The sequence below is a fragment of the Plectropomus leopardus genome, chromosome 3 (genome assembly GCF_026936395.1).
Source record: "Plectropomus leopardus strain MGB_pleo_1.0 chromosome 3, ASM2693639v1, whole genome shotgun sequence".
Taxonomy (NCBI): domain Eukaryota; kingdom Metazoa; phylum Chordata; class Actinopteri; order Perciformes; family Serranidae; genus Plectropomus; species Plectropomus leopardus.
The window spans coordinates 14,671,373-14,689,740 of NC_142178.1; the positions used below are offsets into that span (position 1 = coordinate 14,671,373).

General features: G+C 40.0%; 1 protein-coding gene across 1 annotated transcript in view; it reads right to left on the minus strand.

Annotated features, from left to right (window-relative positions):
* The window catches only part of smc3 (structural maintenance of chromosomes 3), a 33,102-nt gene continuing 14,734 nt past the window's right edge, over window positions 1-18,368 (minus strand). The window contains exons 17-29 of the mRNA XM_042485023.2: window positions 18,043-18,184; window positions 17,576-17,726; window positions 16,403-16,555; window positions 13,475-13,626; window positions 13,137-13,295; window positions 11,094-11,201; window positions 10,689-10,797; window positions 9,103-9,350; window positions 4,684-4,896; window positions 4,258-4,449; window positions 3,300-3,477; window positions 2,666-2,772; window positions 1-1,248 (exon numbers count right to left, since the gene is read on the minus strand). Of these exons, the coding sequence (XP_042340957.1) occupies window positions 1,177-1,248; window positions 2,666-2,772; window positions 3,300-3,477; window positions 4,258-4,449; window positions 4,684-4,896; window positions 9,103-9,350; window positions 10,689-10,797; window positions 11,094-11,201; window positions 13,137-13,295; window positions 13,475-13,626; window positions 16,403-16,555; window positions 17,576-17,726; window positions 18,043-18,184 (1,984 nt within the window). The 3' untranslated portion in view covers window positions 1-1,176. The remainder of the gene's footprint in view (window positions 1,249-2,665; window positions 2,773-3,299; window positions 3,478-4,257; window positions 4,450-4,683; window positions 4,897-9,102; window positions 9,351-10,688; window positions 10,798-11,093; window positions 11,202-13,136; window positions 13,296-13,474; window positions 13,627-16,402; window positions 16,556-17,575; window positions 17,727-18,042; window positions 18,185-18,368) is intronic.

Genomic DNA, 18,368 nt, shown 5'->3' on the forward strand with positions numbered 1-18,368 from the left:
TACAGTGTATTTTAAACCTTTTATTATTTTTGTAGGTTTTCTAGTTACATAAAAATGAACCAAAACATTTAAAACCAGGAGCAACATATGAGAAGTTTAATCCCAAACAATACGTCCAGTAAGGAAATCAGAGAAACTATAAAAGATTGAAGAGAAGAGGTTATATAGGATCTTTGAGGGAAATGATAAATTACAACTTGGCATTCCAGAAAACACAACTACTACCGAAGTCGTTCCAGGACCCAATCAGATGGTTAACTGTCTCTGAAATCTGCTTTTGGAAATACTAACTGATGAAATTCAGGGAATGTGCCGTTTTGGAATTAAACCTTTCATATATTTCAGTGACCTAAAAACAGGAAATTACACAACACACTAACAACCATAGAAAGGAACCACAACCTTTAAAACATTTTAAGCCATTGGGCTGGTTATGACATACAAGTAAGCATCATCTCATGAGTATAAAGAGTATACAGAAACCAGGAAAGTGAACAAAAACTTTTTACAAGGGTGGCATCAATAACAAAAATCCAGAACAGCTTGAGACCCTCCCATCAACACTGAGCTTTGACAATCTGCATCTGCAGTCTCAACTATGCACACGATGATTCGCTTTCCAAAAAAGGTCCTGAAGGTTCATTACCGTTCAGAGCGCCTCACACTTTGCAGTTCAGATGACAGATTACCCAAACTAGGCTCAGAACTACTGGCCAAAACTGAGCACAGGAAAACACAGAGTTGTGCTCTCTTCAGGACCTCTTTTAAAAAACATTTTTTTAAATTTCGATGTGAAGCGACATTTCTGTTAGTTGTCCGATGCAGCTTGGCTGAGAGGCACAGCAATGCAGGAAAATATGAAAAGACAAATGTCTCCTGCGTGCATACTTTTAACGAAAGAGCATTTCTCTCAAATTTGCCACAGAATGATGTCAAAAGTTAACAGTAACGTATTTTGAGCTTGGGTTTTCTGGGTGTTCATCCGATAAAATTTTAACCTTTGATCTGTAACACTTGCTGCATTGTTCATCTTGAACAGAAGGACTAAAAAAAGGCTGGTGGATTGACTGGGATATTTCTGTCCTCGGGCCCTGTGGTGGAAGGCTTCAAGCTACGCAGTGCACTGTTGAGGCGGAGGAGGAGGTCGCGAGGAGGACGATGAGGAGCTGAAGACTATTAACCATGGGTGGTGTCATCCTCCACAAAGTCTTTGGCCTGCTCCGCTGTGATCACATCGATGTGACTCACCTAAAAAGACAAGACACGCACACGCACACGCACACGCACACACACACACACACACACACACACACACACACACACACACACACAGAGTTAATGACCAATCAATGCCTCCATTTCAGCCACTCTGACTAAGCAGCAATCATTTATGTTATGAAACCACAAAAAAAGGAAATATTTTATTTTCTCTAAAGTTGCTTGGAAGAAAACCAGCCTGGTCTACAGAGGGAAACTGTGGTGGAACAGAAATAAGTGGTCCGAAAGGAAAATCAGCTACAGCAGCAAGAGCAAGTGACAGCAAGAGACAGTGTGTTTACTGGAAACCTTCACAAGAAAGAGTGACTTTCATGTGAAGCTGCTGGTTTCTGTAAAAACACATCAGAACAGAACTCTGGAAAACTGAATGAAAATAATCAATTTTCGGTTATATATTATTATCCTTTAAAATTCAACATCAAAGTGGTTGATGATGGCAATGATGCGCTAGCAGAGATTGGAGTGCGACTTGCTCTTTTATTTCATGGCGTAATGCCATTTTAGGTTTTAACGTCACAGCAAACAAACCTTCCTATGACTGAAGCCTCAGGTATTGTTTTTGACTGCCACACTACAAATCTGACTCACCCACTGCATTCAATACTGATCTGAGCCTTTTTCAAACATGTCATAGTCCCCTTTACACTGCCTGTGCAAGATGGGAATTTTGCGCTGTTATTACGCCCCACCATTCTTTATAAAAAAGTACAATTGCAGAATGGCGCGACAGAGTTGTTGAAGTCTGTCAAAAAGGGGACAACCTGCAGGATGGGATCATGGACGGGACACGTGTGATGTTTAAAATACCTGTTAAGTGTGCGACCAACCGCTGGGAGATTTATTATAATGCGCTGCTGACACGTATGTCACATGACACACGACTAAAAATCAAACCCGTCACACCTTTTTTTGCTTCCAGGTAGCCTGCACACTGTCTGAACTCACACTGGTGCTGCGTGATGGAGCCACTGCTCAGTTCACTGTTCTGTCTAAAAATGCAAAGGCAGCGTAAAGACGGGACTTTGAGATGCAACCTCTTTGTAAGAAGAAGTCATGATTATGTTTGAGTGAAGCACTTCTTGTCAAATTCATTGAATATCTCCTCACAGTCCACTAGCTGTCTGTTCCTCTTTGTGTGTGTGTGTGCTAAAAAAAAGAACTGATGCTGCAATGCACTGTTGAGCTGCCTCTCCTGAAGGTGTGAATCTTCACAACATCAGCAAAAACGGTTAAATTAAAAACAAGTGCATTCGTTTTTTGAGAATTGCCATGGCATTGTTAAGATCCTGCACAGCACGTTTGTAAGAAAACCCCTTCAGATAAGATAAAAACTTGAATGATCCTTGTAGTCACCTGGACGGCTCCTGCTCTTTAGAAGAACACTCACCTTGTTTCTGAATTTGACACCATAGAACTTATCAGCAGAGTCGAGCAGCTCAGGCCTGAAGGTGGTGGTGATGAACTGGGCGTGGCCTGCCAGCTCGACAATCATGTCTGAAATCGACGTGCAATACAGAGACGGAGATCATGACTTTGTAATATTTGCAACAGCTTTCATGCAAAGAATAAAAATTGATTACTAGAGAAAACATTTTTTAAAATAAATAATATTCATACAATACAACGCCACCACAAACTGCAGTCATGACGTTCAAATCAACATCTGTCTGATAGCATAACAACAAAAGTGATCATTTTAAGATTCATAACCATTTAGTATTTACTGTAGTTTACTGTGGCATGTCGTATAGATTGTATGAAACTGTACAGATAAAAGGTTTCAACGCTACACTGAGCCACAGTTCGAATTATATCCCGGTTTAGGAGTCACAGTTTGGTACACTAGCAAAAAAAAAAAAAACAAAAAAAAAACTGAACTTCCAGATTACATGCATCAAACTGTGATGTTTTGTCACGGATAGAGAAACCATTACAGCCTAGGTTTTGGTCTTTAATTTTCTGCTACTCTTGCAAATTAATTCTTTATATAATCAATACATGTATTTGTACTGGAAGTTTACCTGAGACAGCCTTCCTGTGCTGGGCATCGAGGGCCTGATCAATCTCATCAAACAGGTAGAAAGGGGCGGGGTCACACTTTTGGATGGCGAATATCAGGGCCAGAGCCACCAGAGACTTCTGACCTCCAGACAGCTGCTGCATCTCTCTCATCTCACCCTGCTTCCCCGTGAACGACACCTGCAGACGACAGGGCAGAAACACGCACAGACACCTGTTACTTTAACTTCATTATTATTAGACTCTCCACTCTGGGACAGACGATCCAGCAGATGGCCAGAATGCTCTTTTGCTGTTCTGACAGTTTTGACAAAGACACAGATAAATTTAGAGAGAGCAGAAGCGGGTTTTACTCATCGCGTGAGCAACTTCGCCTCGGTTCTGTTTTCCAGCTCGGCTTGAGTGTGTGAATTATAAAATGTGGATAATTCAAGGAATACACCAAAGTTTTTTGTCACCGTTAGCATTTTTTGTTAGCATTTCACATTACATTTAAACTGTGTTAAAGTCATAAAAATACACTTTTCAATAAAATGAGTTAAAAAACTAAGCTTAAAGAGATTATTGTCATTTTAACCCCTTTGACTCAGATTTTAAAAAAAGGATGGATGATAATGCGTCCCTGTTTTTTTAATGCATAATTTTTTGCATTTTTTATTTGCACAATAACCGAATATTACATATAATGAAAAGTATTTTATATCCTCGTCTGCTGGTGGGCCATCACGCTAAAAGTAAACATTACAGGATTTTAAAAGAGACATGATGATCACTAAAATTAGGTGGGAAAGAAGTGAATGTATCGTTATCAGTATCAGTTATCTGCTGAATGAGTTGTTATATATCGGCAAATAAAAAAAAAATCTATATTCTGCATCCCTAAAAAACAGTCATTTGACTTAAAAAGAGAAAGAATTCTCAGCCATAGGGACAAAATAAATAAGAGAAAAACACTCTTACTCTGATGCCGACTCCAGTGAACTGGTCGACTGAGGGAACGCTGCTTTGTGAGCCGGAGCCCCTCTCACTGTCTGCTCCGCTCTCACCCTCGTCTTGAGACTGGCTGCCTTCAGCATCGCCCTTCTTCATCACCAGTGTAGCTTTGCCACCTGGCACCAGCTTCTGGAAAACCTCACTGAAGTTCTTCGACACCTGAGGGAACGAAAAAACAGCAAGAAGAGGAACAAAGTAAATATGAGCCATATTGTGAGGCTGAAGCAAACATTACTCGTTTCTAAAAGTACAACCAGGAGTCCAAAAAAACAGTGAAACCAAGAACCAAACACCCATCAGCTGACTGGTATATTACAGAGTTTTACACTGGCTAAGTGATGGATGTGTGCATCCACCTGGACACTGTGAACAGGGTCTGACGTGCCCACGTACCTGTTTGAAGGTGAGCTGGATGGCCTCGTATTTGCGCAGCTCCAGGACGTTCATGAGCTCCATGATGGATTTGTAGCCACGGTCCAACTCATCCTGACGCTTGATGAGCTTTTCCTTCTGCTCAGAGAAGTTGACAAACTGGTCCAGAGCTTTCTTGTTGACATGGCTGTACTTCTTCAGCTCTGTGTTGCACTGCTCCAATTTTCGGAACAGCTGTCGGTAAGTAAAAAATGAATCATTAAAACGTTGTAATCTTTCAGGTAAGTCAGGTTGGCAGGCTGTATCTTTAAAAATAAATGTAATGTAAAGATAATAAGAATAGTTTGGTTTTCATCCATATAAGACTGTTTGTGTTTTCAAAAAGCTGCTCTAATTAATGTATTCTTTTCATTTTGGTAGAGAGGTTTTTAAATTCACCTGAAAAGATCATTATTATCATCATCTTTTAAAATATGTTTTACGTAGCTGATGCAGCGACTGTAAATTCAAAGGTTGATTTCGATACTGATGTATAAAATAACCATTTGGCCGATAGCCAATATTAATGTTTTTACACCTATTATTTTGTTTGTTCTGTTATTTATTCAAAAACTGGGCCTGGGATAACAACTCCACCAAACTTGGGATGACTGGTAAATTGTCCAAATATGTGAATCTTTGGTAACTTGTGGTTTCAAATGTCTTGCAACAAAATGCAGCTACACGCTAGCTTTAAATATGTACTTCTGCCAGCGTTCACTGGAGCACGTGCCTGGCTTCACAGTCAGAGCATGGTGGCAGCAGCCGCTTTTGATAACACTTAACCTTTTGGGGAAATGCTTTTGCAGGTATGCGGTTATCAGGGCAGTTAGTGCACAGCGGTGAGAACGCCCTTTAATATCCATTTCATATTACTGTGAGAACATCAACAAATTTCTCCTTTGAACGACTACATTTGTTTGAGTTTCTCGCCAAGAACTACATTTTACAAGATTATATTTTAACACATATGTGAACCCATTGTAATTTACCTTCAACCAATACTCAGTTTTACTCAATAGAGCTTCAACACATATCAAAGTTATTCACTGTAGCCTCCGTAAGCTGTTAGTGCCAGCTGCATTAGTGAATGTGATCTAATTTGTTGCATTCAAAATTACGAATACTGGCTGACACTGATACTTAGCCGATAAATCAGTGCATCCCTGCTTTTAAGAGGTATACGATGACAGGCATTAGTGTTGGAAAAACGCATGCATGCTTGATGTAAAAATTCTAATATAAAGTTTGGAGAAATTTCTGATAATAACATTAATGTCTTAATTTAGCATTTTTTTCTCTTCCCATCTGCACTGCCAGCAAATTTTGTACAAATGATTTAATTAATTTTAAACTTTTTTTTTTACATGAAATACATATTTAAGCTGAATTTTTGCCAATAAACCTGTGTATCTTCATCTTGACAGACACAAGTTTTAAAAAGCTAGGAAGTTAGCTGAATCCCACCAGTATTCTAGGGTGCATTGACATCACTTGTTGACTTAATCAGTGACATTATTTCAGATCCATTATTCATCTCGTAACATCTTAGAGAGTACGCGCCCAGTTTCTATTCATATCTGAGGATAACGTGACCTGATGAAGAACCAGCTTAGTCTGGACCAACAGGGAAATGATCTCCACAAACTCTCAAACTATAAATTCATCCATCCGAATCACTAATGACCGAGGGAACTCAAGCGAGTGCCATTATTACTTGGCCCTCTCATCCACTTCTGCAATCAATGGCACCATCTTTCCCCCGAGCAGTATCCTGTGGAGAGCGATTAACTATGTGGAGTGTTTTTGAGAAAGTGTGAGGCTATTTTCAGTATTGTCAAGGAGGGGAGATGACACACACACATACAATGTACACGCTCAGACACTTATGAAAGACACAGCCAAGTCCACTCAACTCACAGTCTGTGCTCCCAGAGGCAGCTGGCTGAAAAAAAACTGAGACGGAGCACTAACTAGTGTCTGAGTCACTGGTGAGTGGGTGGGATGTAATGGCCTCTGGTCTTATTCCTTAGGAGACCGAGCTCTGCATACACTCATAAACTTGATTCGAGTAGTAGGATGCACAGAAAAACTGACCTTCAGTAGAGGGTCGTAGTTATTGTTAGTGCTGCTGCTGCTGCTGTTGTATCTTCAGTGTCAATGTGAAGGCAAACAGTTGGGGACTGCCTTTCTAAACACACTGCACCATTTGTCCTTAATAGCACCTTATAGGGGTCAAAGCTTCATTTTTGTTTACAACAACAATTGCTCAAATGACTCTGTAACATAAAAGCTCGTAGTGGCCAATGCGTTACGGCTCCTTTACTGGAGCTCAGTAACAGAAGACTGTGCTTTTGAAAAATGTGTTGACTGATGTAACTTAAGGTATACACTTGAGTTGTTGTTGTTGTTGTTGTTGTTATTATCTTACACTTCTTCCTAGTATGCTACAAGCGATCAAACTCTGGCGGATGGGGTGCAAAATTATCCAGATAAACGAGACACGACTACATTCAGGGAGCCTACTGAGCCCTGACTGAGCCCAGGGAACAGCTTGCTCTTGCTCTGAATACAGGCTGGAGGTGCGCAAAGCTGAGTGCTGGCCAACGGAGCGGGTTATTGGGAAAAAATAAAACATTGTGATATTTGCTCATTTACATCAGCTCCAGTTAAGAAAAACCTCAGATAAACTGCATGAAGTATTTTTGTACAGAAGTTCACAAGAGCATGCAACCGCAGTTTACAAAAAAACTAGGTGTTAGACAAGAGATAATACAAGTCTGCACATTAGATTAAGCTTGCATAAATGTTTAAATTCAATTACCACCAAGGTGACGTAACTGTGGAAAGCTTCTTAAGAGGATGTCTTTTAATGGTTAGTATTAAGAGATGGAATGATTACATCAAGCAAATCCTGCCGCAATGTTCATATGGGCACCAGGCTCTTTTAAAACAGACTGCAAAAACTGAACCTATCCTTTGAAGGTCAATTTAAGCAGAAACTCTCAGCCTTTTGTGATTTGACTACTTTTGATTGTAAAAAAAAAATGAAATAAAAAAATCAGAGGACTACCTTACCCAAAGAAATGAGGAAAGATGACATTACAAGAGAAAAAGCAGACAAAAAAAACTAGATTTATTCCACTATCAGCTGTGGTGACTAAAATAAATATTCTGCTTACCATCAGTGAGACACTTGGGAGAGTGGTATTGACTGAATTTTGGTTGCAGCTGCCTTTCTCAGTAACCTTCAGTACATATCCGCAGCGCTAGGCAATTTTTAGCACCTGTGTGATAGTAAAGGGGTTTCTTGCTAGGAGCTATACGAGCAGCAACCTGTATCTAGCTTTCAAACTGGCTTTTAACTCAGTTTTGACTATGTTGCAAGAACTTTTTTTAGTGTCTCAAGCCTAATTCTTTTCTTGGGATGTATTCTTTTGGCTTCCCAACACATCCCGGCTGCTTTGTGTTTGAGCTTCAGTTGTTTTGGTGCCTCATTTGACAGGATTTCACCACATTTAGCACACCTGCTCAGCATCACAGGGTGCCATTATCAACACAAATTGAATGTATTCAGGGTTATATTTCCTCACCACATGCTTTGAAGCTTTTACTGCCACGTGGTTGTCTCCCACATCACATTTTCATTACCAAAAACCTTTCCATTCCAGGTCATTGAATGCCAGGCTATGTTAGGTAGCTAACAGTGGCAAAACACGTTTGTCTCTTCCTGGTGTGTTGTGACTGGCATGGCGATATTCAAATATAACTAGTCCCTGAAATTATACGTTAATTTCATGTTTTTTATTTACGTGAATTACTAAGCTCATTAAGATATAAAAATGACGAGCTTTGTAAATTCAGGGTTCCCACACAATTTTAATGGAAAAAATTCAAAACGTATTCATGATTCTTCAGAACCAATTTTTTTCTTTTTGCCCCGCGTTTTTCAAACTGGAAAATTAATAAATTTATGTGATGGTAAACAAGACGTCCCAAAAACAATGCTACGTCGACAGCTACAGAAATTTGCCATTATGTTACATTATGTGGACATTTTTAACGGAAAATCACTGTAACCATCTCATTACTCAAAACAAAATTTCATGACTTTTCCAGGTTTTTTAATGACCTCGGGAACCCTGTAAGCAACCAAAAAATTGTGTTATTTTACTCTAACCAACTGGCATCGCCTCTGTGACCAACGAGTTAGCGCTCTGAGGCCCAACAGCTAAACTAAAATATAATATCTGCTATAATATCAAAACCCACATTAAACAAATACGTCGTAGCAGTGCACCTCTGAATGATGCTGATGTTGTCTGGTTGACAAATGAAACTTGAAAGCCACAAACCATAATGTATGACCGTTAAGCACTGTGTGCGGGTGTGTTTGTGTACCTGTTTGAGTGTGAGGGTCTGGTACTTCTCAAAGGCCTCCTGAGGCAGTGAGCCGAGCTCTCTGATCTTCTTCATGCACTCCTCTTTCTTCTTGAGCAGCATGCCCTGCCTGTTAGTCATCTTCTCCAGCTCCTTGGTGTCGTGGTTGATGGCATCATTCTGCTCTTTCTCTATGTTCTTCCAGCGCTCCATGCTCTTTATGTGGTCCTTAATCTCCGACTCTGTCTTGTCAACCAGAGAATCCAGATCTGGGAAAGACATTAGAGGAGGTGGTAAGGATGGTGCAGTAGAGGTGAAAGGGTTCATTTCTAATAAAAAGTTCAAGAGTATTTATCATTCTCTGAGTCAGTGACTAAGCCTCTGCGCTGATGTACTGTCACAGGCTTTAAAGCTTACTAAATTGAACTTTTCAAAAGCAGACTGAAAACAACAACAAAAAAAAACCAGCCAGGACTTGTGTTCAATTTCCATTCACAACTACTATTACTTCATTTGGCTTTACAGGGTTTTTCATCATCAGCCAATTCATTTTGTAAGCTATTTCTCCAACTCTGTCAAGAGAGACAAGAAAAAAAAAAACAACCTGACTGTTTATTGAACCATTAATGGAAAATTGACATGCAAAGAGTTTAGAGCAATGGAGTGAATAGAATTACCGCTTATGAATTAGGTCGTGCTGTGAATATGTCTTTAATTAGTTAGTGACAATGATTCAATATGAATCCATGTAAATTAATTCTATTCAGGAATAACTGCCTCCTGTCCACCTCATCTGAGTCATGGAGCCACGAGAACATTTACACAACAGCCAGGCTGTCTGGAACAACACGTTATCCACAGTAGACAGTTTATGGGGGAATGAAGGAGGACGCCATCACCCTTGCTGGCAAAAGAATCAAAATGCGTCCCCCTTGTTAACATCCGCGAAATGCATATATATACATACATACACACACACACACGGGAAAGACGAGACAAAAAGCCAAAAGTCAGAAAAATAAATGACTCTGAGAAAAGTAATTTCACATGTTGGGTTCTAAAGAGAGAAAAGCAGACAGTGGAAACAGTTTTTAATCAACACTGGAAAGACTCTTAACACCTGTCAAAAATTAACAAACTTCCTATCAATTATCCACACTGAGAGTGAATTCTCACCACCACCGGCTGCTGATCCCAACCCATCGAGGACATCGCTAACAGACATCAGTTAAGATCACTGACGTCAGACAATAGTGACAAGTTTTGTTTTGTCAGTAGCTTGAAAAGATACCTGACGTTATGGTTCCCAACTAATAACAAGTATGTCATTGTATGCAATCCAAAAACTCATTATATCTGTCTCTTGAGTTACATAAATATATGTTTTTAAATATGTTTTATGACCTTAATTAAATGTGTGTGTCTGATGGTCTTGATAAATTAATGGAAATTGTGTTTTTTTTTTGAAAGGGAAGTGATTTTTTTTGTTGTTTTTTTAAACTGCATTCCAGCCTATGTGAATTCTCAGAGTTCACCTTCAGGTTACAAGCGTTAAACTTGACACTACCCTCACCATCCCAGTGTTGTGTTTTAAGTACAACGTGTACCTTCTGATCGCGCCAAAGTCTCTTTGACACGTTTGTTGATGCCGTCCAGCTCAGATGTTGTGGCTGTGAGCACTGTGCCTCCCTCAGTCTCTCGCAGCTCATTTAGCTCCTGTCACAATGCAAAGTAGGCCACATCAAAAAAAGAGGGTCATGCAAATTCAAACACTTCTCTTCTGACTTGTAATAATGAGATGCAATGCTTTCATTCATACAACAGCACACAATTTTATTACATTACATTGATCCAATTATCTAACAGCTGCGAACAAAATCCTTGAATTTTCTGGTTATGCAACTAACTTTGATAATTTAATAAATAACAAAAAAAGAACAAAGCAGAAATAATATTCTGTATGCAGACTCATACCACGAGACATTTCTAGGAAGTTTAAAGGGACAGTGTACCTGCTCCACTTGGTCAAGGCGCTTCCGTAAGTTCTCATTGAGATATGTTTCCACTCTTGTCATTATGCCCTCCAACTTGATCCTCTCATTCAACAACTGTCTGTTGTCCTGTGGGTGGACAGAGGGAGCAACACACAAAACACAAACAGTTACCCTTTGCCAAGTGCAAACAAACAAGATGTTAGTACATTCTCAGCCTGGTTTTCTCTTTCTCTTTTGTGCCAGGTGGAAGAAATCTAATGGTTAGAGTGATGCCACCAGAAAGCTGGAAACGTGAATTATGCCGGCAATGATATATCTAAAAGAAACTTTTGAACAATATTTGCATTTAGCAAGTTATAGACTGCCATAATATGACAACAATATCCATGTCCGCCAAATATTTTGGTTTTTTTTTTAATACACAAGCCCATCTTATACGGTATCTGGTGAAATGTCAGAAAGGTATGGTAGTATGATAAAAAAAAAAAGGATACTGTCTAAACCTATGTTTCACCCAAGCACAATCCCGGTACACATTTTATCCATTTGGTGGTGGAAATACACCATAACATTGTTTGCAAACCTCCATAAAAATCATGAAGGAAAGACAGCGTGCACATTTGGAAAGGAAATGGTGACCTCATGGCGGCAAGAACAGCTCCTATATTTTTAGTTTTTTGGATGAACAACAAGAAAAATAAAAAAGACAGAATATAATGTGCATAATGAGAAGAGGGCCAGGGATGAAAATTAAGCACATTGGTGCAATAGATGAGAAGAGATTAAATTTTGTAAATGGAGCCTAGTTGACATGGACAGATGACAACATTTACGTCACACGGTCAAGTGGAAAGTATGATTTGGCCCTAAAACTGTTGCCGAAAATTGTGTTTTGGCAAGTCTTCTGTTACTATCCTATAGTCATCTTTGAAAACCATATAAGGACACTCGTTCATAGTCTTTGCCCAAAATTAGTAAGCAAACATCTGTGTGTGTGCACTCGCTTCAGTCCAGGCACATGCATTATTGACAATAGCTCCAAACAAAGGGTTATGTCGCACGCAATTTAATTTGACAACCGCCAACATTGCAGAACCAAACATGAAAGGCTCCATGTTACAGAGGCGGAGTTGTTGCACAACGATAGCAGGAATGGCTGAGAGTTCATTGAGCTGAGAGCAGCTGGCAAAGAAAGAGACAGAGGCTGCAGTGCTGGATCACAGGACCAACCCACACACAGATGCTGCCTGCTACTCTCACCGCCATCAGGTCATTTAAATACAAAACAGGAGGCAGAAAGGGACAGGAAACAGAGTAACAACAAACTGTAGGCAACGTGCGTATTCTCTCAACTACATAGAGGGTGGAAGGATGCGTATACATCTGCTATTTAAGCAACTCTAAAATGTTTCTGATCTAAATGGCCATTTAAATCCACGCTCCATTATGTGGCTGAATTAAAATGAAACACTGCAGTTTACTGTGGCTCCACATAATAAAGGTGTCATAACGTTCTCATATCAAAACATTTTCAGTTTTCGAATCTAAATGAAAAATCATATCTTGACAAAACATGAATCTCGAGGTAAATCTAGTCATGAAAAATTTAATGACAAATATGAATTTAGTCAATTTTGAATCCAAGCTTAACTATGTGAGTAGCACAGCTTACTTAATATCAACGATGAATTCAGAAAAAATCCAAACAAGCAGCCAATCTTCTATAAAAGATGTTCAAAAAATGTTCAAAATGCTTTGAATAATAGAGGGATATGGCAGCAGAAGGTGATATGATACGACCTAAAAACTAACTCCACTTACAGGTAGCCTTTTTGAGGATTGTTTTTAAATAAATGGTATTGGGACTTCAGTGAACAGTTACTCACTGCACCAGCCCACATTACTCTGAAACATTTCCTTATTTTTCTTGATCTAAGACAAATCCATACCAGGGACAAGTCACTGCGACTGTCAGTCATTTCAAGCTGCGGCAAAGTGCATTGCAGATCCTCGGTATAACAACAGACACAAATCATGTCTCAGTATGATGCTACTGCTGACCTGCTGGAGTTGACGGATCTCGTCGTTGAGGTCATCCACACGCCTCTGGTCCTCCAGGCTGAGCTGAGACAGCAGATCTGTACCAAGCTCGGCCTTCAGTGACTCCCTAGTGGACTCCATGGCGTGCAGGCTGGCCTCCAGACTTTGGAGACTGCGTTGCTGAAGAGGAAGAAGTCAGAAATCAGTTAAAAAGTACAAACTGTGACTGAGCAGGGAACAGGCTGCACGCCAGCCATAGATCATGAAAAACAATGCTTCCAATTTGGTCAGGTCTCAACCTTCAGGCCTGTATACAGGTTTAAACGATAATATTGTGAATATCATTCGTGTATGATCACCTTGGGCATGAAAGTCTTCTCAGACTGTTGCCTCTTCTCCTTCAGCATCTTCATCTCTGACAGAATACTGTCTCTGGATGCCTTAAACTTCCTCTGTTGCGTCTCGATCTGCTGCATCTGGTTCATCAGCTGGTCGATCTCATTGTTAATGCGTGGAGGCAGTGATTAAGGAGGTATAAGCCAATGTTTATTATGGATGAGCCTTTTCATTTCCCTCAGTAGTCTCTTAGCTTAGAAATTAAAAGTTGCTGACTTGTCAGTCTTTGTCATCTCATACATTTTCTGACTCGATTTGACCAAGTGACTACAGGCTTCAGTCGTCCACGTTACCTCTGTTGCACTGCCTAGTAGTGTGAGGCGAGTCTTGTCAATGTTATTTATGAAGTCCAATATAACAGCATAACATATCCTACATCCTTAGATCCAAAACTACATCTATAATCTATTACAGGAAAATCACGAAACAAACCTCACAGACATGCAAAAGGGGTTGTGTGTGCGCAGAACAGACCAGCACACTTAGAGTAAAGACAATCTGGATGAAAACTTGTAAAATAAAGAGTTAAACTGTAAATAAAGAGTTAAGTGTAAATGAGTACACACTGCCTTTTGCAAGACTAGCACTGCCGAAATGGCATCCAGTTCTTCCCCGCAGTATAAAGTAGGACAAAAAAAAAGTCGGCACACACAATTGAATTAAAAACAGAAACAACAGAAACCTTTGTTTGTAGTGGCATTAGAAAATAAAAGGTCACAGGACAGCTTGTAGGCGTTTCAGTGCGACTCAGAGCGCTTTACCGTGATTGGCCTTCCAAGGGTGAACTGTGTCATCATCGATATCAAGGCAGAGGATTAAGGAGGGCTGTGCATCACATCATTAATCTAATTTAACAGACAGGCTAATCGATGATCCAGGAGTGCAGGACTCAGATGGTCATTTGAGGTTTACCAGAACTCAATAAACACTGAAGCCAATCAATCTGCTGATTTAAGAAGAGCTACTGAAAGTCATAAGGACTGCCCCGCCTGCTGCCCAGAGCAGATGGACAAACTAGATGGTCGAAGGCCATCTGATCATTTTCGTGAACGGGAACAGCTGACGGTCACTAACAGGTCACTAACCGCCCACTCTGTTGACCACTTATGAATAAAATATAAAATCAGGTGCATTTCACACGACTAAGTCGATAAGAGTTGTAGCAGTTATAAGCAGTCACAACGCAAATGACCTTGGCGTGTGACCTCAGTACTTCCACTGTAATGTGGTGCTGGTGGCAAAATGAAGAGAGCAACTTAAAATAGGGAGGGATGGATGAGGTGCATCTCATGCTCATCAACAGGGCAGAGGTGGAGAGTGAACAACAAGAGGCTTTTTAATAATTGATCTGTTTTCTGACTCACCGCTGCAGGAGTGAAGGACTAGTGCTACGTCATCAGATCAGTCATCTGTTTCCCCTGCCTACTCACGCACGTACGTAATAACCAGGTGCACACATTAACCCGCATACGCACTACTGGCTGCTGGTGAGAAGCTACGTAATTGGACAGGTGTGCAAACACACACATAATCATACCTGGGCGGAAGTGACCATATCCATAAACATACCGTGCAGACACAAATCCTCCCTGATCCGCCTGTTTTGCCTTCATCGTCCAGGAGTGAGTCACGGCTTTGGCCGATATGACCTAACATACACTAATCCTCTTTGACCCTCTCACTGCACCCGAGTCAGCCTCCTGCTGGCTGAAGTAGCTACATAACCCAAATGGATTTAATCCACATTAAAAATACAGGCTCAGCCATGTGACATCACAACGTATTTGAGTGAAGGTTGCACTCAAAAGGTGTTGTAACTTCTTTCAATTTCTTAAGCAGGACAAAGGCTCGTATACACCGCATCGCGGCATATGAATTCAAACGCTTCTTTATCACCAAAAGGTGTGAAGGTCATTTAAAAAAAAAAAAAAAAAAAGACAGATATTTTCAGTCCAAACACACTCTGAAAGAATATTGACTGTGCACGACTATGTTTCCTCCTCTATTTCTCTGAGGACGAGTACAGAATGCCAATATCACAAGTGCCTACAGTTTATCACACCTGCGATTTTATTTCAGTGTACTTCATCAGCTAACGCTTACCTTGTACTACATACTGTCCTTATATATATGCAACCACATACATCTTTTTATGATAACTAACAAGTATGTCAACGGTAAAACATATTTGGAGAAACTACTTACAACTGAAACTCATCATATATCATTTCAGAAAGATAGCTGATACTATCCTGACAAATGAAACACTTTTCTGGAACTAACAAGAAGGTGCGAATCTGATTTATGACTAACCATATTCAATTTTTGTAAAAAAAATAATAAAAATAAATACAATTTAATTTTAAAAAATGGAAAAAGGAACAATATTTCAAAGGGCATGACGTCTGTTTTGTCAAAAGGTGAATAACTCATATCTGATATGTCTTCTACTACTTCCTGTATACCCTCTGGGATAAACACAGACATAATAACTGTCCGGTGATCATAAGTGACTCAACCATTTTGTTAAAATCTATGTATCTCAATGGGGGGAGTAAAATCTGTCCTTCTAATGAAACAATTACTTGGTGAAGCTTTTACAAAAACTGCAAATGCCTCTTTTAAACTAGAATCTAGCCCCAGACTCAGCCAAAACGAGAGTAAGACCTGTCTGATCTGCAGTGAAACATCAACAGATTTCTAATACTGGAACAATGTCTGCAGCACAGCTAGACATACCGGCACTTTTTAAACCTCTTATACAAATCTCACAGTGAAAACGATTTCAATTACATGTTCTGACCTCACAAAAAAGAGCACATGCAATAAACATTTTTCTGCGTGCGCCACTGATGTAACATTATCTTAATGAGATATGACTGAAAGGATATGTTCAATGTTCCTGCGCAGGTTCTCATTGAGCTTGGCCTCCAGCTCGCCCAGCTCCTCCTCAGCCTTCCTCATGTCTTTCTGCAGCTCCAGACGAGACTTTCTGGTGTCATAGTAGCCTCCTGTTAGAGCTCCACGGTGGCTCACCTGATCACCTAGAAAGTCACAGCACAATGTACTGTTAAGAGTTGAAAGGCTTAGACGGTACTGGAACTAAAATGTCTAAAACTACAAATCAAATTCATGCTACATAAAAAATGAACCACGATACATTAACTAAAGGGCAGACAATTGAACTGGGAGTATAATTCATCATCACTCATCCAAAACGCAGCTGCCAGGCTTATACCTCGTACCAAGAAAAGCAACATCACACCAATCCTAGTTGCCATTTACTGGTTACCTCTGTGTTTTACAATCGTCAGGCTCCTGCCTTTATCTGTGACTTGTTAACTTCCAGCCTGAACGCTACCTGAGATCCTCCCACACAGCTCTACTCATGGTTCCAAAATCTAGTCTTGTCACTAAAGGAGACTGAGCTTTTGCTATGTGGGCCCCTCAGCTGCAGAACTCCCTGCCCGCCGATCTCATGCAGGCAAACTCAGTGAATTTCTTAAAACTCACTTTTATCGTTCGGCCTTTTCTTATCTGATGGCATTTATTGTTACTTCTTATATTATATGATATTATATTATATTATGTTATATTATGTTATATTATATTATATTATATGGTCATACTGCAACAACAAGCATGATTAGGAGTAAAATTGCTACTGTTTTAACTGATAATATGAAGGCAAACTGTTGCACTTCTATTATTCTTAACAATTTTTTAAAAATTCAGTATGTCATAATATCACCAAGAATATTACCCTGAAGTATCATCGCATTTGCAGCTACAGAGCATAAATCTGTTATCATGTTACATTATGTGGAAGGTCATGAAGGAAGATTGCTGCAACAATTCCATAACTCTCAACAAAAATCAATTTCCTCAAAACTTTTAATGATTTTTACTAATTCCATGGCTTTTCCAGGCCGGGAAAATGTGATTCTGACATTTAATGACTTTCGCAGGTTTTTAATTAATTTGGGAAACCTGTACAGCTGTCACCTTCCTTTTACGCTCTTGTGGCAGTGCTATATTGTATGATGTATCACAGGTAGGCTTACCCTCCAGAGTAATACAGTCCATGGTGAAAGCTCTGGCCAGCTGGGTAGAAACTTCCATGCTGCGACAAATCAGGGTTTTCCCAAAAACGTGCTTAAAGGCCTTGTCAAAGTTGGTGCTGTAGCGCAGCTTGCTGATCATGGGGATTGCATCCTAATGTGGCAGAAACACATTGGTATGAATACAAATTCTACACACCTCATCGTCAAACCAAAACTGTCTTGTCATAGTGCGGGTAACAATGGACTTTATGTCTGGTGAAACTGGGACAATCAAGGGAGCTCATTGTGGGATAAAACATATTAAGTCCATGGTTGCTTGCACCTAATGTAATCAAATTAAGTATGTTTGACAGAAACTAATACACTTCCTTTTATATCAGCTTTTTCAGAGTTTATTATACCCATTTGCCGTCAGCGTCCAAATTTACTACCGACAGTACCAGATGTAATATGTGTATGTTCCTTACGTTGGTCTCTGGGTAGGCGGTGTCCCTGACGTCCAGCTTGCTCAGAGGCAGGAATGTGACTTCTCCAGGCAGGTTCATTTTGTTGAACTCCATTAGTATTTTGGTGCTGACCTCGTCAGTCTCCACGATGTGATAGAACAGTCTGGGAAAACACGACAGCAGATAGCAGACAGCAGACAGAATAACAACAAGGAAGAGAGAAATACAGAGAAATGTGAGTGGGTGGGTTTGCTACATTGTCACTTACACTACAAATCAGGGCTGAATCATTGTAACCAAAAAAACATTGTCTGTTAGTGACATGTTAACAACACGAGGAGCGAGTG